Source organism: Tursiops truncatus, chromosome 3, assembly GCF_011762595.2.
Source record: "Tursiops truncatus isolate mTurTru1 chromosome 3, mTurTru1.mat.Y, whole genome shotgun sequence".
Classification (NCBI taxonomy): Eukaryota; Metazoa; Chordata; class Mammalia; order Artiodactyla; family Delphinidae; genus Tursiops; species Tursiops truncatus.
In genome coordinates this window covers 163,457,487-163,477,953 of record NC_047036.1, presented here as the reverse complement: position 1 = coordinate 163,477,953, position 20,467 = coordinate 163,457,487, and the positions used below count along the sequence as shown (strand labels likewise).

At 56.2% G+C, this 20,467-nt stretch overlaps 2 protein-coding genes and 1 long non-coding RNA gene across 12 annotated transcripts; 1 reads left to right on the top strand and 2 right to left on the bottom strand.

Moving 5' to 3' along the window:
• Window positions 1-870: 870 nt before the first annotated feature.
• LOC117311743 (uncharacterized) lies at window positions 871-15,467 on the bottom strand. Of its 6 annotated transcripts, XR_012331078.1 has the most exons (7): window positions 15,291-15,467; window positions 14,449-14,585; window positions 13,858-13,974; window positions 13,297-13,557; window positions 10,649-11,854; window positions 8,288-10,086; window positions 871-6,323 (listed from the first exon to the last, which is right to left on the bottom strand). It is a non-coding gene; the product is annotated as an uncharacterized lncRNA (long non-coding RNA). The 6 variants fall into 6 exon arrangements; XR_012331074.1 differs by having other exon boundaries at window positions 13,297-13,420; window positions 13,858-14,585; XR_012331073.1 differs by having other exon boundaries at window positions 13,297-13,344; window positions 13,858-14,585.
• Window positions 6,204-12,584, top strand: CNN1 (calponin 1). Of its 2 annotated transcripts, none has more exons than XM_033854217.2 (7): window positions 6,204-6,340; window positions 8,371-8,492; window positions 10,869-10,935; window positions 11,045-11,182; window positions 11,376-11,486; window positions 11,970-12,116; window positions 12,197-12,584. In XM_033854217.2, the coding sequence occupies exons 1-7, from the start codon at window positions 6,278-6,280 to the stop codon at window positions 12,440-12,442; spliced, it is 894 nt and encodes a 297-aa protein (XP_033710108.2). In that variant the 5' UTR covers window positions 6,204-6,277; the 3' UTR covers window positions 12,443-12,584. The 2 variants fall into 2 exon arrangements, with proteins under 2 accessions (XP_033710108.2, XP_073659329.1); XM_073803228.1 differs by lacking the exon at window positions 6,204-6,340 and adding an exon at window positions 7,352-7,859.
• A 44-nt stretch (window positions 15,468-15,511) lies between the features above and the next one.
• On the bottom strand, window positions 15,512-20,042 carry ELOF1 (elongation factor 1). 4 transcript variants are annotated; one of them, XM_033854219.2, is made up of 5 exons: window positions 19,897-20,042; window positions 17,299-17,432; window positions 17,048-17,118; window positions 16,679-16,784; window positions 15,512-15,722 (listed from the first exon to the last, which is right to left on the bottom strand). In XM_033854219.2, the coding sequence occupies exons 2-4, from the start codon at window positions 17,412-17,414 to the stop codon at window positions 16,720-16,722; spliced, it is 252 nt and encodes an 83-aa protein (XP_033710110.1). In that variant the 5' UTR covers window positions 17,415-17,432; window positions 19,897-20,042; the 3' UTR covers window positions 15,512-15,722; window positions 16,679-16,719. The 4 variants fall into 4 exon arrangements, 3 of the variants coding, with proteins under 3 accessions (XP_033710110.1, XP_004316058.1, XP_073659331.1); XR_012331071.1 differs by having other exon boundaries at window positions 15,514-15,722; window positions 16,273-16,784; window positions 19,897-20,041; XM_004316010.4 differs by lacking the exon at window positions 15,512-15,722 and having other exon boundaries at window positions 16,121-16,784; window positions 19,897-20,041.
• Between the last annotated feature and the right edge of the window lie 425 nt (window positions 20,043-20,467).

Genomic DNA, 20,467 nt, shown 5'->3' with positions numbered 1-20,467 from the left:
AGGGTGCTGGCAGGGGGACAGAAAGATGCTCACAGCCACCCTTAGGATGCCTCCACGACTCTGCGCAGCCGCAGCACATCTGCCATCGAGATTCCTGTGATTGGCAGATCTAAGAGGCGCTACAGCCAATCAACTGCCGGTCCAGGAGGGCTTGCGCACCCTCCCCAGCACGTTGACAGCCACGTGGGCAGCTGCTGGGAGTGCTACTGCCCTCTGCTGGGCGTGCCCAGCTATAAGTAGGCGCAGTTCGATCTGCTCAGCTGGGTCTGGGTGAAGGCACGCGTGGGTGGTGGTGGGCTCACCAACCTGGCCGCAGCCGTTAGAGCTCCCGTTGTTCCTCTTCCTAGTGAGGCATTTGCAGCTCTCATTTTCTAATTTATCCTTCCAGAAGTAGTTGATTCAAACACGGACATGTACTTTTTTGGGGGGGGGGTATTTTTTTTTTAAACACAGAGCACAATAGTATGTGTGAAGCCCTCATGTAAACCCTTTAACACGCAGTCCTCAAAACAACTCAAAGAAAATAGCAGCTTCACAGTGGAGGGTCCTGGCAGACATCACTTTAACCAAGGGACCAAGATTAACATCACCAGCAATAAGTCATAGTGACATCATAAGCCCTTGGTATGGGAAGGGAACATCACCTTTCCGGGATCCTTCTCACTAACGCAAAATCCTCACTCTAATCAAGACAAACCAAATTGAGAGACAGGCTATAAAATTACTAACCAGTACTTTTCAAAAGTGTCAAGGTCGTGAAAGACTAAGGGACTGTCACAGACCAAGGAGTCTAAGAAAACATGACAACTAAATGCCATGAGGGATCTTGGATTGGGTCCTGGAACAGAAAAAGGACATGAGTTAAAAAACTGGAGTCTGTAGTTTATTAATAGTATTGTGCCAAAGTTAATTTCTTAGTTTTGATAAGCGTACTATGGTTATGTAAGATGTCAACAGTAGGGGCAGCAGGGTGAAGGGTATTTGGGAACTCTCTGTGCTATTTTTTTCGCAACTTTTCTGTAAGCTTAAAATTATCTCCAAACAAAAAGTTAAAAAGAAACAAGCCTACGGAAGCGGACACTATTAATGTGCTCATTTTCCAGAGGAGGAAACTCAACCACAGAGACATTAAGACACCTGCCTGAGATCACACAGCCAGGAAGCACCAGGGTATGCCCCAAACCCATGGAATATGGATCCAGAGCCCCCCCCCCAGTCTTAACCACAGCACCACAGTGCCTTTATTTAATTGAAACAAAGTGCTGCATATTCTGCTGTCATCTTTATCTATCTCACGTGTTCCCTGTTGATAGATCTACAGGGTGACTTGTTATTAAAAGGCCACTGCAATAAATGTGATTCTTCATACCTACACTTGTACTTCTTAGGAATATTCTAAAAAAGAGATTTGCTGGTTCAGAAGGTGTATTACATAGGTAGGGTTCTCCAGAAAAACAAAAAAAAAATGTATGTACACATACATATATATATTGATATATATGAGAGAGACGATTTATTATAAGGAATTGACTTATGTGATTATGGAGGCTGAGAAGTCCAAGTCCAAGATCTGCAGTTGGCAAGCTGGGGACCCAGGAGCGTAGATGATGTACTTCCAGTCCAAGAACAAAGGTGTGAGAACCAGGTGCATCAATGGTATAAGTTCCAGTCCAAGAGCTGGCAGGCTTGAGACCAGAGAAAAGCTGGTGTTTCAGTTCCAGTCTGAAGGCAGGAAACGACCCATGTCCCAGCTCAAGGCAGTCAGGCAGGAGGAGTTCCTTCTTAGTGGGCGGGGGAATCGGCCTTTTTGTTCTATTCAAGCCTCCAACTGATCTGATGAAGCCCATCCATATTGGGGAGGGCAATCTGTTTTACTCAGACTGCAAATTCAAATATTAATCTCATCCAAAAACACCCTTGAAGACATACCCAGAATAATGTTTGACCAAGTATCTGGGCACCCCCTGGCCCAGTTGACTTGACACGTAAAAGTAACCACCAGAAAAAGTAAGGATATCATTTTGAAAGCTATCAGCAAACTGCCCATGTCCATCAAAGATATCCCCTAAGCCTCCCCAGCATTTGTTGTTATGAGTCGTTCTGATTTTTGCCAATCCGGGCCATTCTTTTATTTTTATTTTTTTCATTTTTTTTGGCCACACCATGCAGCATGCAGGATCTTAGTTCCCCGACCAGGGATCAAACCCGCGCCCCCTGCAGTGGAAGCGCGGACTTTTAACCACTGGACCACCAGGGAAGTCCTGTGGAGGGGGCTTTTTATTTTTTAAATTTTATTATTATTTTTAAGATTTTATTTATTTTTGGCTGCGTTGGGTCTTCCTTGCTGCATGTGGGCTTTCTCTGGTTGCAGCGAGCAGGGGCTACTCTTCGTTGTGGTGCACGGGCTTCTCATTGCAGTCGCTTCTCTTGTTGCAGAGCACGGGCTCTAGAGCACGCAGGCTTCAGTAGTTGTGGCATGCGGGCTCAGTAGTTGTGGCTCGCAGGCTCTAGAGCACAGGCTCAGTTGTTGTGGTGCGCGGGCTTAGTTACTCCGTGGCATGTGGGATCTTCCCGGACCGGGGCACGAACTCGTGTCCCCTGTATCGGCAGGCAGACTCTCAACCACTGCACCACCAGGGAAGCCCCAAGGGGGCTTTTTAAAATCACTGATTCAAATGGAAGTTTTTAGGGAAGCAGACGTACGTATCCACTGTCAGGTGCAAACACTTAAGTGAATAGCTCCCTCCTGCCCATCCTTTCACAGTCTGGGGGTGTGGGATACATTATTTTAGAGCAGGTGGTCAGGGAGGGCCTCTCTGAAGAGGGGACATCTGAGCAGAGGAAATGAGGGAGAGGGTTCACAGGCATCTTGTGGAAATGTGTCGAGGCAGAAGGGACTACAAAGATGAGAGTGTGCTTGGGCACTCAAGAAATACATGTGGAAGGATGTGGGAGCAGCAGAAGCAGCGTGACCCTGGGAGAGTGACTTGGTTTCTCTGAACCTTTTCTTTATCTATAAAAGGGTCTAAGGGACTTCCCTGGCAGTCCAGTGGTTAAGACTCTGTGCTTCCAAAGCAAGGGGCTCCGGTTGATCCCTGGGGAGGCAACTAAGATCCCACATGCCCCACCGTCCCGCCCCCCCCAAATAAAAAGGGGTCTAAGACTTCCCCTCTCAAGAGGGTGGTGGTGAGGATTAAGTGAGATTGTGCCTGGCACAGTGTCTGGCATGGAGTGAGCCCTCCAGAAACAGAAGCCATCTGGGGAAAGGAGAGCTAGGTAGGGGGTGGGTTTGGGGGTGCTGGCAGACACGGTCTGCCAAGATAGGCAAGTGAAGGGGGTGTGTGTGTGTGTGTGTGTGTGTGTGTGTGTGTGTGAGTTCTGAGAGTCAGAAAGTTTCTGGGGGATCTCCTAAGATTGAGGAAAGGCAGAGCTTTTCTTTCATGACTGTCCTGGACTCTTCGAGAAAAGAAACTGTTCCTTACTAAAGCCCATCCTTCTCATTTAGATGGCAAACTGAGGCACAGAGGGGCTGCGGCCTGGGAAGCGCCAAACAGGAGCTGAGCGGGGGGTCTGCACACCGAGCAGCCAGTGATGGGGGAGTCCCCTGGGGCTGGGGCCTCGGGATGGGATCAGTCCCCTCTCTCCGCCTCTACCCCCATCCATCAGACAGAAACAGAGACGATACAGAGACACAGTGAAAAACGGTGACCAAGAGGCGCGGAACAGAAACTGAGACGCAGAGACGGCGAGATAAAGAGAGAGGAGACACGGGGACAGAGAGAAAGACAGAGACAGTGAGATGGGCAGATTCATAGAGACGCAGAGAGAGACAAAGGCTGAGACAGAAAAAGGCTAGGCGACGCTGAGAGACGGGCACAGAACGACCAAAAGATATTGCAAGAGATACAGCGACACCGACCCAGAACTGGAGGGACAAATGGACCCAAAAAGGGCTGCTCCCTAGGGAGACCCCGGGTTGCCCCGTCTGGGGGCAAGCCAAGTGCTCCCCCACCCCGCCCCCGTCGTGCCTGGGCAGTGACTTCAGAGCCGGCGCGGATTCTATAAATGGCCAAGCGACCGCGGGCCGGGGGGCGGGGCCGAATGAGTCAGCGCGTTGCGTCATCGCCGCCTGGATGCCGCCAGGCCCCGCCCCCGTCCTCCTGGGCCGCCAGGGGGCGCCGGCCGAGAGCTAGCGGAGGCGGGGGTCCTCTCATGCGCAGTAGCGACCTGTGGCCCGCTGAGTGTGGGCAGGATCCAAAAACCTACGCGTTTGAATCCTGGCTCCGCCACCCTGGAGCTGTGTGACTCCGGGCAGTCAGCTTCACCTCTCTGTACAACATTTAGACCCCACATCATAAGGCTGCTGTGAGGAATGAGTTGACAGATCCAAAGCACTCAGTACGTAGTAGGAGCTAATTGTTTGCTCATTTTATGTATTTTAGCGTATCTTCAATATACCATTACACGCTATCAACTTGTCGGTAGTTGCCTTAGCTCAGTCGTTCTCAAATGGGAGCGATCTGCTGCCGACCCCTCACCCCCATAGCTTTCCCAGGGACATTTGGCAACCTCTGGAGACATTCCTGTTTGTCAAGGCTAAGGTGGGGTGGGGGGAAGGGAGGAACGACTTCCCTGGCGGTCCAGTGGTTAAGACCCCCCATGGGGAACTAAGATCCCGCATGCCATGTAGTGCGGCCAAAACAAAACAAAAAAGACTAAAGTGAGGGGGGGGTGTTGCTTCTGGCACTGAGTAGGTAGAGGCTGGGGATGCTGCTTCAAGTTCTGCAATGCCCAGGACAGACCCCCGCCCCCACGATGAATTATCCAGCCGGGGTGTCAACAGTAGCAAGATTGAGAAACCCTGCCTTAGCCTCATAGCATTAGGGGCAGAGGCCCGGGTTCAAATTCTGCTCTGTCACTAGTGAGCTGTGTGACACTGGGACAGGGATTCCACACCACGGTGCCTCAGTTTCCACATCTGTAAAGTGCATATAATAGCAGCACCCACTTCTGAGGGTGTTGTGAGGTATGTACGAGTGGATACATGTACAGCATTTGGACCAGGGCCTAACATAAGGGCCGTTGTCATTATTAGTACATCACGGCTGTGCCCTTAGCATGTGGCCAGCAAATCGCATGTCCTTGATGTATCATTAGTGTGTGATATGGTTGCTGACATGGTATCCAAGTGTCACTAACATGGCCTAAACATACATGGCATGACGTGGGCATGTCATCCACCCCTATGGTACAGGGGTGAGATCTGGACAGGTAGGGCTGCTTGCAGGTGTTCCCTCCAGGCCAGCCTGGCTGGGACAGGAATATATGGGGATGTCCATGGCCTGGAACCCACTAACACAGCCACTCCGTGGTTCAGGCAACCCACAGGTGGATGGGGAGGGTGAGATCCAGGATCTCTGCTCCCCCAGGTCCTTATGAGGGGATGGAGGGGACAGAAGTGGGGTGCCAGATTCTCAGCAGAAATACTGCTATTCCCTGTCCTTCCCTGTGCCAGGCACTGCCCTGGGCATATTGGAGGCATTATTTTTTGGCTGCGCCACTCGGCTTGTGGAATCTTAGTTCCCTGACCAGGGACCAAACCCGTGCCTCCTGCAGTGGAAGCACAGAGTCTTAACCATTGGACCACCAGGGAGGTCCCAGGCATTATTTCTTCTGATCCTCACAACACCCTCATGAGCAGGCACTATCATTCGTCTATTTTACAGGTGAGGCAACAGAGGCTCAGAGAGGGGAAGGGGCTGGCCTACATTTATAGACTATTGGTGTCTGGACTTAAAACCAGGGTGGTGCTCCATAAACTACCACAGGTGGTAGTCCTGCCTCAAGACAGGAGAGAAATGAAGAAAGATGACCTCAGAGATGTGGGGAGATGGCCTCAGAGACAGACACAAAGAGACTAGGAGACCCAGCCAGAGGCCTAATGAACAGTGGGGAGTGGGGAAAGGTTGGTGGTCTCTGTCTGGCCAAGCTGCCAGCCACCCCAAAAATGAATAACCCAGGGCGCCCCCCTAGGTGGAAACAATGACACAATCAGCTCCCAATACCAAGGCCCTGACATCACGAAGGGGGGCTGGCCAAGGTGGGGGGCGCCCCGCCCCTTGGCAGGCCTCTATGGCCAATGGGATGGGCCTTGGAAGAGGCCCGGGCCGCCTCCCGAGCTTCAAAAACATGTGAGGAGGGAAGAGGGTGCAGACGGATCTTCAGCTGCTGCCGCCTTCTTCAGCGCTGCTGCCACCGCTGTCCACCATCAGCCGGCATGTCCTCTGCTCACTTCAACCGAGGCCCCGCCTATGGGCTGTCAGCTGAGGTCAAGAACAAGGTAGGGCTGGAGGGCCTCCCCGCGACCTGGCCCACTTGCCCTGCCAGGCCAGAGGCCCCACACTTGGGGTTCCCTGGACCCCCTTCCTGCCTATCCCATATGACTTGGAACCTGAGAGAGAAAAAGGACGAGTATATGGGGAAGGGGCTGCCTTCCTCCCTGGCCTGAGCATCCCAGAGCCCTCAGCTCCTGTTGGGGTGTGAAATGGGGGGGGGGGGCATGCAGGCAGTCACAGGTAAACTGAGGCGGTTGGCCCATTGTGAAACCCCACTTGATTAGAGTCCCCCGTTAACCCTTTTTGTTTCTGGGGGTCTGGGGAAGGACTTGATTTTGCCCACACCCCCTAGCCCGACAAAGAATTTGCGGAGTGCTCCAGAGCTGGGGTTCCTGGGGGGTGAGGCCCCAAGGTGTTGGAGATTGTGAAGGAAACGGAGACAGCTGGGGATAGGCAGAGAGTGGGCATTCGGGACAAAGCAGGGGTCTCCTAATTCTGGGGGTGGGAGGACATGGGGACATCGCCTTCATGCTATGGATGGGTAAACTGAGGTTCAGAAAGAAAGAAGAGACAAGTAGCTCAGGTCCTATATAAGAGAGATTCAGAACTGGGCCCCTGAACTTGCGGCCCGCGTCCCCCATGGCATCAGCTTCTCCAGGGCAGCGAGCTTGAAGTCCCCAACCCACTGGTACAATCCCTTGAGCACTGCCCAGGGAGGAGTCCCAGCCCCATTTGACAGAGGGCAACACTGAGGCTCAGGGTGGCTTTTCCCAGGGTTCCACAGGCAGGAAATGGGGAGCTGGAATTGGGAACCTGGGTCGGGGGAATCCTCGGGGCTGGAGGAGGGGGCGGGTAGGGGACGGGTGCTCGGGCAGGAGACAGATCCCAGCGTCGCCCCCCCTCCCCCCAGCGCCGGCCCAGGAGCCGAGCGGAGCCGCCGCGCCATATAAGGCGGCCTCGGGAGCCCGGCCCGCGGGGCCGCGCTATATAAGGGCCGGTTTGCTTTATAAAGCCGGGCTGATGGGGAGGGGGGCGGCAAGGCCCGGGCCAGGTGAGGGGGCCTTCCCCTCCTCTTTCCCCTCCCCCAGAAGAAGGGGCGACCGGGTCTCCCAGGGGCCCGGAGCCTGTCTGGGCTGGGGTAGAGAGTTCTGGGGAAACGGAGCGGGGGCAAAGCGGGAGAGGAGAGGTGGGGGAGAGACGCAGAGATACTGGAAGCCTGAGACTTGAGAGGGACGGATGGGGGAGGGCGAGCCTGGAGCAAGATAAGACTGAGACAGGGATGGAGAGGTGGAGAGACCGCTGAGCCCCATCCTCGCCCGAGGCAGGGAACCTGGAGTCGGAGAGATGGAGAGAGACCTATGAAAGCAGAGATGGACGATCTATGAGGCCCACCCCCAGCCGGACACGAAGAGATGGGGACAGGATGACAGTGCCTAGGAAAGACAAACAGAGCTGGGAGAGAGACTGAGGACATCGTGCCATGGGGACAGAGACAGAGAAATACAGACACGCACGGGGCCAGGAGTAAGGCAAAGACAGGCCCTCGCCCCGAGCCAGAGAGGGGGCCCCAGGGATGAGGACCTAGAGAGACACTGAGACAGAGATATAAGACAGAGCTGTCCCCTGCAAGGCGGCATCCAGGGGACACCTCCTTAGGGCTCCTCCTCCCCTGCCTGAAGCTCCCAGGAGGGGGGCAGGGTCAGGGGAAGTTAAACCCCAAGTTTGGTCTGCAGGGGGAACCAAGAGGCCAGGCGCCGCCCCCCAGCTCTGAGTATCTCGTTCTCCACCCCTTAATCCACATTCGGTGGTGCCAAACCTCAGAATGCCTGGAATGGGCCCTGGGCAGGTGCCGCCTCAACACTGGCCCTCAGCACATCCCCCCCCCACCCCCCTCAACTGGACGTTGGGACAGAATTGCCTTAGTTGGGAAGGGACGAGGGAAGAGAACAGACCTAGGGAAGCTTGGATTGGGCCTGGGAGCCAACCCTGCTCCCCACTGCGTCCTCACCACCTTCCCTGTGTCCCCCACCGCCAGCTGGCCCAGAAGTACGACCACCAGCGGGAACAGGAGCTGCGAGAGTGGATCGAGGGGGTGACAGGGCGCCGCATTGGCAACAACTTCATGGACGGCCTCAAAGACGGCATCATTCTTTGCGAGTGAGTGGGGCACTCATGGCTCAGACTCTGCCTTGGGCTGCCCCCAACCCCTCATCTCTACTACCTGAGCCCCTCAAATGACCAAGAGCTCAGAGCTGGATTGGGCACGTTATATCTGATACCTTTGTTGTGAGGTATCAGATATAAAGATAACCACTGTGCCCATTTAACAGGAAAGAAAACTGAGCCCAGTTTTGGGGACGTAAAACACGTCGCCCAAAGTCCCACGCTGTTCCAACAGAAATGACTTCCGAATCTAGAGTCTGAACCGCCAACGCATACGGGGCAGCCACATGTATGGTCTCTAGAGTCCCAAGAAAGGGAGGTCACAGCAAAAAGGCACTGGGCCACATCAGCTGTCCACTGCTGGCTTGGTGACCTGAGCGATGTGCCACAGTAATTTAAGTGGGCCCTGATTTTCTCCCCCTCTCAGAACCTAATCACTGAGGGAGAGGAAAACCCTCAACAGCTCCCAAGCCCCGATTCCAGATTCCACCTCCTAGATTTCACTGCAACCCTATTTCTGGGTGGGGCCCTGAGCCCAGCTGGGGTCCTGTCTTTTTCTCTGAGTCTGACCCAGGGCAGGGTGACCCTAAGAGCCAGAGCTTGTGCTAGGGAAGCTTCCCGAAGGCACAGCGTTACCAAGCCCTAGCTGCTGGAAAGAGAGGGGCTGGGGGATGATGTTCTACCATATCCAAGGAATCGGGGGATGGTCTGGTGTCCCAGGCCTTAAAGAGTGCAGGGCCACCCACCCATTTCTGGAGGAGGTGCATTTATGGGGCACCTGCTGTGTGCCAGCCAGGTCTAGGCGCTGGGGATAGTGAACAACACAGACTTGACTTGGGGCGCTTACAGAGCTTTAGTCCTGGTGGGGGTGATTGAACAAATAATTGATGAAATAATCACATACTTGCCTGTGGTGGGAAATGCCATGAGGAAGAGTCAAGCTGGGAAGGATGGGGGGCGGGGGGCATGGGGTGAAGGGTTGCTGCTTTGTACAGAATGGTCTGGGAGGTCTTTCTGAAGAGGTAATGTTGAAGCAGAATCTTGGATGAAGTGAGGGAAGTTGCCGGCAGGACATCTTAGGGAAGAGTGGGCCAGGCAGCGGGAACAGCCAGTGCAAAGGCCCTGGGGTGGGAGCATGCCTCAGTGATCAGGGAAAGTGGAGGGAGTTAGCTGGGGGCCAGATGGTACAGGGCCTCTTCATCCTTCATACTATGGAGTTAGGCTTTTATTCTCAAGGCAATAGGAAACCATGGGAGTGCTCTGAACTGGGGAGTAACTGGAAGTTTTTTTTTTTTAATTGAAGTATAGTTGATTTACAGCTGTGTTAACTTCTGCTGTACAGCAAAGTTATACAAGGTCCTACTGTATAGCACAGAGAACTATATTTAATATCCTATGATAAACCATACGGAATTGTTTTAAGAAGGCCATTTTAGCCATGGGATGACAAGCATCTGGAGGGGATGAGGTGGAAGCTGGGAGCCCAAGGGGAGGTCAAGGCAAGAGCCCAGGAAAGAGACACTGGTGGCTCAGAGCAGGGCGGAGGTGGGCTTCTGGAAGTCTTCAGGAGGCAGAGTAAAAGGAATTGCTGAGGGATGGAATGTGGGGGTGAGAGAGAGGGAGAGGAGAGTCAAGGGCGGCAGAGGGCTTTGTCTGAGACCTGGAGGGCTGGGTTTACTGAGCCGGGGAGGATGGAGGGAGTTCTGTGGGGGAAAGTCGGTGTCAGGAGTCCAGGTAGGGTGAATTTGATTTGAGACACCCATGTGGGGTGCTGGAATGGAGAGTAAGAGGTGGGCTGCAGGAAGATGTTGGGGAGTTGTTGGCATGTGAATGGCATTTAAAGTCAAGAGAGGACTTCCCTGGCTGTCCAGTGGTTCAGACTCTGCGCTTCTACTGCAGGGGGCACGGGTTCGATCCCTGGTCGGGGAACTAAGATCCCACATGTCGCACAGCGTGGCCAAAAAAAAAATAAAATGCCAAGAGACTGGATGAGATCAAGGGGGTGAGTGTAGCCAGAGAAAAGGCCCCAGTTCTGAGCTGCGGGCTCTCCGAGGTGTAGCGGTTCGCAAAAGGAGATTGAAACACGGTCACGAGCGAGGCAGGTGCACCCAGGCGACTCCCCTACACCCTCCATCGGGAGACTTTCTGACCTGAACGAGTCTAGCTCCCCGGGGTTGGTTTCCCATCTGGGTCCTGCCTGTGTGTGCGGACGGTCTGTGGTGGGGCTGCAGCTGGGGGCTGACTGCAGTGGGAAACAGAAAAAAGGAAAGCTCCCACTGACGGTCATCCTGACCCCTTGTCCCGCTGGGCTGGGCTTGGGTGGGGGCAGTAGGGGTCCCCTTCCTCAGTGCCCTCCCCTGCGCCTTGCAGGTTCATCAACAAGCTCCAGCCAGGCTCTGTGAAGAAGGTCAATGAGTCCACCCAGAATTGGCACCAGGTGAGCCCAGACTCTCTTAACTCTTTCGACCCCTGGCCCATAGCCCCTCAGAGCTCCACCCAGACCCCCACTCCCCTCCCACCCCTGACCGCCACCGGCTCCCCTCCAGCTGGAGAACATCGGCAACTTCATCAAGGCCATCACCAAGTACGGGGTGAGGCCCCATGACATCTTCGAGGCCAACGACCTGTTCGAGAACACCAACCACACCCAAGTGCAGTCCACCCTCCTGGCCCTGGCCAGCATGGTGAGTGTGGCTGAAGGGTGGGCATGGGGCCGGGAGGCTGCGGGCGCTCGGGGCTGGGATGCGGGTGGGGCCGCTTGTGCCCTCTGAGCCCCGCGTGGGTGGGAGGGGGAAAGCAGGTGCGGCTTAGGGTCTCCGAGGGGGCAGTGTGGCCCAGGGCTTCCTTGTCAGTCCCTGCCTCCCTCACCCTCCCCAGGCCAAGACGAAAGGGAACAAGGTGAACGTGGGAGTGAAATACGCAGAGAAGCAGGAACGGAAATTTGAGCCAGGGAAGCTAAGAGAAGGGCGGAACATCATCGGGCTGCAGGTACCGCCCCTTCTACATCCGGGTCTCACTGCTGAGCTGAGCAGAGGGTCAGGGAGCGGAGGAGGCTGGGAGGGCGCCCTGGTCCCTGCAGGCTTTGGCAGGGGGGTGGCAGGATATCTGGCCTTTACTAGACTATACGCTTGGCATTTTTCCATACCCTAACTCACTCCTCCGACAGCTCTAGGGGGTGGGTACTGTTACCAGCATACCCTTTATACAGACGGGAAAACTGAGGCCTGGAGAAGATCGCTTACTTGCCAGGATTGCCCATGTGATGAGTGGCCGGGCTGGAACTTGAACCCTGGAAGTCAGGCCACCTATCAGTCATGTGACCCACCTTCTCTGGGCCTCAGTTTCCAGTCTGTAGCCTGAGGGTGGAAACAGTGCCTCCTTAGAGGGCCATGTAAGTGTCTGCTGACATGAGTTACATCTTGTGGCCCACCGTGAGATTTGTAAGGGGTGATTCTCCTTCTGGCTCCCTAGATGGGCACCAACAAGTTTGCCAGCCAGCAGGGCATGACAGCCTACGGCACCCGGCGCCACCTCTACGACCCCAAGCTGGGCACAGACCAGCCCCTGGATCAGGCCACCATCAGCCTGCAGATGGGCACCAACAAGGGAGCCAGCCAGGTGTGTGGGGGGCCATGGGGCGGGCTGGTGGGGCTGTGCCCCTCGCCGTCCCCTCGGCCTGACTGCACTGCCCTCCGCAGGCCGGCATGACTGCTCCTGGGACCAAGCGGCAGATCTTCGAGCCAGGGCTGGGCATGGAGCACTGCGACACGCTCAATGTCAGCCTGCAGATGGGCAGCAACAAGGGGGCCTCGCAGCGGGGCATGACAGTGTATGGGCTGCCCCGCCAGGTCTACGACCCCAAGTACTGCCTGACGCCCGAGTACCCGGAGCTGGGCGAGCCTGCCCACGACCACCACCCGCACAACTATTACAACTCCGCCTAGGGCCCTGGGCCTCCCGCCTTCCCCCAGGGAGGCCGGTGCTGCTCTTGGCAGGGCCCAGCCCGGCCCGCCGACCCCCTCCCCCTGCATGGCTCCTCCAGCCCCCTGGCACCTGCCTACAGGGTTAGCGTTTGGGGGGAGCAGACTGGGGGGGGCCTGGGGGGGGAAAGGGGGCTCCTCCCTGGGTCCAGCATAGAGCCGGGTGTTACCAACAGCACCCAAAGGACGCACTGAGCAAAGCTACCCCGCTGTCCCCCACTCCCCACAGGTGGGTCCCCCAGGACAAGAAGCCCCCCCAAGCGAAGCCCCCAGAGCCCAGGCTCGCCCCCCTCCCCCATTCCCACAGTGGGAGCAAACTGCATGCCCAGACCCCCAGCGGACACACGCGGTTTGGTTTGCAGCTGGCGTTAAGGGATGTGACAGCGGTGTTTGTAACGCGAGCACTTTCTTTTTCTACTTCACTGGAGCACAATAAATGGCTGTAAAGTCATCTGAGGACTCAGGGCTGCTGTCACAGAGGCTGGGTGGCTCCAGCACACGCATAAGTGGCCTCGCTCAGATACACCCCATCTCCCACACGCACACTCACATGCACCCTAAGATACGCACACAGAGCTCACAGAGCTCGCTGGACCCAGGATGGGCTCCCCCCCCCAACTCACACACAAAATCCACATGCACGCACACTTCGTGCGTATGGTGTACACACGCTCTCTACAGCCTTACTGCACATACCCTTTCACGCACAGATACACATGCAGTACACACTCCTACGTCAAGGCACATAAAAACATAAACCCTCACACAGGTACACAATACACACACACACACACACACACACACACACACACATGTACCTTCCCTGGGAGCCTGTGGGTTGCGTTGAGGCCAAGTGCCGGAACGGGCTAGATGGGATGTAAATCACAGTTCTGCAGCTTGCCAGCTAGGTGACCTTGGGCAAGTCACTTCCCTTCCCTAGGCCTGTTTTCGCATTAGGAAAATGAGGACATGGAACCTTGTGGGGTCACAGGGAGCTTAAATGAAATGACGCCTCCGGACAGGGGATGACATTTGGTACTGACCATGAGGATGGACAACCAGCCAGGTCCTGGAGGCCCCTGTGGGCAGGGAGAACCCTTTAGTCCTGAAGTAGACTGTGGGAAGGTGGGAGGGGACAGGGCAGTGGGGAAAGATGGGCACTTTGGAAAGATGTGCCCACTTTGGATGGGCACAGTGGAGGCACTTTGGCAATAGCCCTTTACCAACTGGCACAGAGCAGTTAAGTAGCTGACTGCAGGGTGCAGCTGGCCCAGGCGCCTGGCCTGCCAGCCCAGGATCCCAGAAGTCTGGACAAGGTCCCAACCTCCCCACATTTCAGAGGAGACCCTGCTCTCCCGGTGATGTGCGCCCCAGCTAACCTGCCCAGAAGTTATCAAATGCCAGGGTTCCAACGAGAGGATGCGGCCATGCTGGGGGCACAGCGGTCTTCTCCCCTTCCCTCCCCAGGGCAGGGGGCGAGGCTGCAATGTGGGGACCTGCAGAGACAGACATCGGAAGACCCGCTCGCACAGACGCACACGGCCCCTGGGGCCTCGTAAACTGGATTCCAGGCGCTCTTGGCCTGGCTACCCTAAGTCCTGCTACCCAAAGTCCTGCTACCATGGGGCCAGCTCGGGGAAGCTATGCTGAGGAGGATCCATGCCTGGCCTAGGGCCCTGCCTTCTTGGGAAAACAGCACCATATTAGCACTTGGTCTGTAAGACTGGGGTGGGCGGGCCCTGGTTGGCAGGAGGCCCCTTTCCCTGCACCCCAGAGGGCATCCCCCCCCCGCCCCGGCACCTGTCCACCACTCTGCCTGTGTCCGCTGGGTCCTGCCTCAGCCAGGGGACCCCACCTAGGGCCTTGGAGGGGGAGGTGGGAGCACCAAGGAGGGGTATGTCAGGGTAGAGAGGGCCCTGGGGGACACATGCTGGACCCAGTGGCTGGGCCTGGTGGCCAGGGCTTCTGGCCTGGTCAGCATCTTCTCGGCCGTTCACATCCCCCGCTGCCCTGGTGGGTCCGAGTCTGTTGGAACTGTGCCAGGAATCATGACAGGTGCCTCCATCCTCAGCGTGGCCCTGGGAGGAAGGTTCCATCATCCTTCCCACTGTACCAACGAGGAAGCCAAAGCACAAGTCACTTGCTGCCCAGGCTCACAAGGCCAGGTGGAGGAGATGGACCCGCCCCACACTGCCGAAGCGTCAGGCCCTCCGCACCACGAGACCATCTGGGGTCTCACCATCAGCCTTGTTAAGGTGTGTTTTTTCCAATATCACCAAGCAATTAACTCAGTTCTGACACTCTCTACCTGGAGGAAGCGTCAGATCCCACGGGATAAGCGTTCTGTCCAAGACTGCCCCTCCCCCACTTACGCTGCCAATCACAAGTGCAGGTGGTTTACCTGTGCTTTTGAGCCACCAGCTGGAGATCGGGCCCCCACCACCCCCTCCTCAGATCTGGTTAATTTACTAGAGTGGCTCACAGAACTCGGAGAAACATTTTACTTATTACATCACTGGTTTATTATAAAAGGATATAACTCGGGAGGAGCCAGATGGAAGAAATGCCTGGGGCAAGGTATGAGGAAGGAGGGTGGAGCTTCCATGCCCTCTCCAAGTGTCCCAGCACCTCCCTGTGTTCACCAAGGGCGGAAGCTCACCAAATCTTGTCCTCATATTGTGCTTCATCTGCAGGTCCCTTCCCCTTCCCGAAGGTTGGTGGGTGTGGCTGACTGGGTTCCTCCTCTGCATCCTGACCCTTCCTGAGACTATCTAGGGCCCCACTCTAAGTCACTTCATTAGCATAATCTCACCTGTGATCAAAAGGGGCTCTTTATGGATGACAAAAAGTACTCCAGTTGCTCAGGAAATTCCAAGGGTTTTAGAAGCTTCCTGCCAGGAGCCAGGGACAAAGCCCAGGCATTTCTTCTTACACCCTACACGTGCATCTGGCTCCACCTCCAGCCTTCCGAGAGAGACTCCTTGCGACCCTAGGACAAGGGTCCCTTACTCTTCTCCAGTGCTCCCCACCGCCCCCACCCCCCCCACCCCCCAGGAAGCCAGGAGCTGTTCCCCTAGCCTGGACCCTGGACTCAGGAGGAAGTAAGATGCTGGGCTGTGAAGCCAGGCCTCCTGGGTACAAGGCCCGGCAGCCGTGCAGTCTTCTGGCTGTGGGACCTTTGGCCGGTGACCTCCTGTCTCGGGCCTGTTTCCTCATCCGTGAGCATCTTCCTTCCTCAGGGCGGCTGTCGCGACATGGGGGCAAGGCAGGCAAACCTAACATTGGCCTCTGGCCCAGTGTGGCCCCTGAGCCTTAGCTCCTTCAGGCTGTCCCCCAGGAAGCCTTCTCTGACCCCCCCAATCCCCACCCTGGGCTCTGCTGGCCCCGGTTTCTGCTGTGACTGCAAACATCAGACATAAACATGTAAACGCCTGGCCAGGTGTCTGTGGGTTCATCCCTGTCCCCTGAGCCCAGCACTGTCCTGGTTTCACCTTGAATGCTTGTAGAGTGGATAAAACGTCGTACGGTTTGAAGGGCTGACCCCTTCCAATGGCCCGCCAGGCCACCTCTGAATGCCTGTCTCCCCCGTTCCCTCGTTGAGCCCCTGGGTCTGACCCAGAGCCCAGGAAACCAGAGAGCTGGGAGTTTCGCGTTGGCTGCTTTATTTAAGGGCTGGTGATCGACAGCTATCCCCAACCCAGCCCCTCCCTCCTCTACAAAAGTGGCCAACCGTGAAAACAGGCCGCCCTGCCAGGGGGCCTGTGGGGCTGTGGCTTGAGTCCCAGGCCACACACCTTGGAAGGCAGGGAAGGAGGATGAGCAGTTGGTCCAGTTCAAATGGACAAGTGCTGGTGAGGCGGGGTAAGACGCTGGAGAGTCCCGAGGCAGCCTCTGCTGGGCTTGCCCTCACCTACGATGTCAGGACACAGGTCCCTGGAGGAGCCAGGGCCCCAAAGCCAGGTGGCCAGGTGCCAGAGGAGGGAGTAAGTCAAAGGCTTTCGGAGCCAAGGGAGGCAGTTCAGGCCCCTGGGGCCCAGCAACCCTTCAACTCTACCCCATGCCCACAAGGACACCCCCAGTCACACCTGCAGCCACACCCACTCACACCCATGCCCACACTCACTCCACACACACACACACACAGGGCTGCAGAGGCCCTGGACCCACACCCTGGACCCTGGAATGTCTCTGGATTGGTACCCAGCGGGTGAGGCTGCCAAGGGAGTGGGTCCTCTGCGTTGCTACTGATTGGCCGCCTCGCAGGCATCTATCCAATCGCTGTACACATCCACTGGTTCCGACAGATCTGAGCCGCTGAGGTCAAGGGCAACTGGTAGCACTGGACCCCTTTCCTATACATACTTCTGTTGTTCACGCTACTTGTTAGCCAGACCCCCGCCCTGAAGCCTGTCACCCCATGTAAGTCAGCACGTGGCACTGGTTCCTCTCGGTGGCCACACCACCAGGGCATGCAGCAGGGCTGGGTGCCCTTGAGCAGCCCACTCTGGGCAGAGCAGCCCTGACGCCCCGCCCCCGTCCCCTGGGGAAAGCCCGGGTTCCCAAGGATACAAGTGATGGGCGTCTGGAATTCTTCCAGGCACACGGTACAAGAGATGACTCCGGTGTTGCGGGCCCGGTCCCTGGAACGGGAGGAGATGCGGGGACTTAGTGAACGAAAGGGCCTGTGTCTGTGGGTGACGATCCCCCTAACCAGGAGGGCTGGGGACAGAATGGAAGACAGTGGGGGTGGGGGGAAGCCACCCCCCGACCGAGGAAGGAGAGGGCCGGCCCCGTGAGGCAGGATCCTGGGCCCCGCTCACATTTTCACGTCACAAGACTTCTCGTGGTTGCAGAAGGGGCAGGTGAACTGGGTCTCTAGGGTGCCTGTCATCTTCTTCTTGGGGGGTGGCTTCCGTTTTGACTTTCTGCGCCCCATGTCTGCAGGAGGGCAAACCTGTGGGAGGATGGGGGCAGAAGTCAGCGACTCGTGGGACCCACGCGTCCCTCTGGCTCGACGCTGTAGGAAGCGGTCATCCCCACCCCCCCCCCGCCTCCCCGATTCTGGCATCGTTCTTCCGTGACAGCGGAGGTCAGCAGCCTGCCAGATAAAGACCAGAGTTTCACTTATACTTAAGACCACTCTCTATGCAATATTCTTGTTCTTAACTAAGGGTGCTTCCAATTCACTGAGTAGACAGAAGCAGTCAGACCACATCCACAATCCACAAGTCCCCAGGACCACCCACTCGACCTTCTCTCCTTTGCTATGGAAGAACGTCCACGCGCCCCACGAAAACAATTTGCTACCTTGTGCCTTGGATCCCAACGTCACATTTTCTCTCTCTACTGGATCATTAACAAACACACTTGTTATGACCTCTTCCATCATTAAAAACCACCCCTTCGTTCTCTGTGAGCTTTTCTAGCAGAGCTGTCTGCGTTCCCTCCTACCCTCTCTCCACAGCCCCTTCCATGCTGTCCACCCCAAGGGGCAGCCCTCACTCCTCAGCGTACTGGACACACCGGTTCCTCCTCCCACCATTCTCACAGGGCTCTCCCACCCTCCTCAGTGGCAGCTTCTTGCAGTCTCTGCTGCTGCTGCAACCCCATCCTCACCCCGTCAATTCGCTAATGATGGTGAGTCCACAAGCTCAGTCTTTGGACCCCTCCCCTCTCCATCTCCATTCATTTCCATGGAGATCTCATCCAGCGTCAGGGCTTCAAATGCCTTCTCTACATCAATGTCTTCTCTGAACTGCAGGCTCCCCTAGCCACCTGCCTCAGCCACACTCCTACCCGGTGCTACCAAACGTTTAAACAGAACCTGTCCAAAACCGAGCTCCGAACACCTCAATGTGTTGTCCCACAGGCAGCAAGTCCATCTTTCCAAAAACCTTAGACTCATCCTCAATTCCTTTCGCCCTCTCTCACACCCCTTATCCCATCCTGACCCTACTGTTCTACCTTTAAAAGACATCCAGCATCTGACCACTTCTCACCACTCCCAGGGCCAGCTCCGTGGTCTGAGTCTTGAGTTCCAGTCATCTCTGGCCTGTATTATCACAACAGCATCCTCACTGGTCTCCCTGCATCTCTAACTCTGCCCAGCACCCTCCAAATGTGAATTCCTTGAAGGCAGGGATTTCTGTCTTTTCTTTGTATCCCCAGCGCCTAGAACAGCTCGTGGCACAGAGCTGGCTCCCAACAGAGATTTACTGAATGAATGAATGACCAATGCCAAGCCTACAGTAAACCACAGCACTGCTGCAGTCCAGGCAGGCAAAGTATCTGCTCTTGTGCAACTGATATTCTAGCAGAGGAAGACAGACCCTTCAGCTAACTAATAAGGGAGATAATTTCCAATACTGCTAAGTGCTATGAGGTTAATGAAACAGGGCTGAGTGAACGCTTCTGGGACGGGGCTACCTAAGGGTGGAGCTGGAAGAATCCTTGGGTAAGAGTCATTTAAGCTGAGGCCTGAATAAGAGAAGGCTACCATGCATGGTAGTCCAGGCAGAGGGAATAACAACTGCAAGGGCTCCAAGGCAGAAGAAGCTTTTCTTGAGAAAGAGAAAGAAGACTGGTACAGCTGAAGCCCAGCGAGTAACGGGGAGATGGGTGTGAGATGCAACAGGAGAGCAGCGGCCAGACCCTACAAGACCCAGTAGGCTTTAGTAAGCCGGAGCCAGTTCTGCTGCCCAGGTTCTCACCTTCGGGGGTACAGGGGTAGTGTTCTGTTGAATTTTTCCCCCCAAAGCCTGGCCCTGGTTACCACCCGCACCAGAATCACCTGGGGGTGCTCAAAAAATGCAGATTTCTGAACCTAACCCCCAGATCTCCCGGCACTAGAATGTCAGTTTTTCGGGTTCGGGTGGGAGCATGATTTGCCCACTGCTGAATCCCCAGCACGCACAGTTCCTGGTATGCATTAAGAGCTCAATAACTGTTGAATATAAACAAGTCTCCTGAATCAGAAGCTACAGGTGGGCCCCAGAAACTCATTTTCCCTGGTGACTACAGCACCCGCCAACCACACTCCAGAAAAGGGAGTCTGGCCTGCACATAAAACTCCAGGGGCCTCGGACTGTACTTCTGTGGCGATCTAAGTCCAAAGCGCGCCAAGGTGGGGGCTGGAAAAGGGCTCAGCCATCGACCCTACCGGGACGCAAGAGGAGGCCGGTGGGCCGTCCTTCCAGGCTCACCGAGGCTTCGGCATCGCCTCCCGCCGGCCGCCGGTAGAAGCCAGGCCTCCGAACAGCGGGCTGGGACCCGCTGGGACCCGGGGGAGTCAAGTTCCCCGATGGGCCGCCCCCCAAGCCCTGGGCCCTGGGCCCCTCCTCCAGGACCCCGTAAGCGCCCCGGAGTCGCAGAGCGCCCTGTCCCACCCGGCCCCAAAGCCCGCCCGCGCGATCCCTCACCTGCACTCGCCAACGATCTTTGCGACAGCCTCGTTCACCCGGGAGACAGTGACTTCCAGCTCCCGGCGGAAGCGGAAATCCCTCCTCTCCCCTTCAGTCTCACCCACCCGAGGCCGGGACCTCCCAGCGAGTAAGCCCCGCCTCCTCCAGTGTCTGTGTGCGCACGCACAGAGAGTAAGTCTTCTCTGTACTCTCATTCCGGGCCCGGAGGCGGGATCGCAGTGCGCGTGCGCGGGGGCTGGACCGCATTTCACAGTTGGTGCGCAAGTGGCCGCTACTTCTAGTGAGCTTCCGCGGTGGCAGTTCCCGCGTTTCAGGAGCGGTGGACCGGGCCATAGCAGCACTGGAAAGGCAGCCTCTCCCATGGCTGCAGCATCTTCACGTGCCTTCTCTCCCACTTCAAGCCCCAGCTCCTCGCAGCTCACCTGGGTCTCCCCGATGTCGGGCACATTCAGATATCTCAGTGCTAAGAAACGACAGATACCAGTATGGCTGAATCAGAGTTAACGGGGGAAGCTTGTAAGAAGCTCTTCTCAAACTTTAACAAGAACCTGTGGATCTTACTATAATT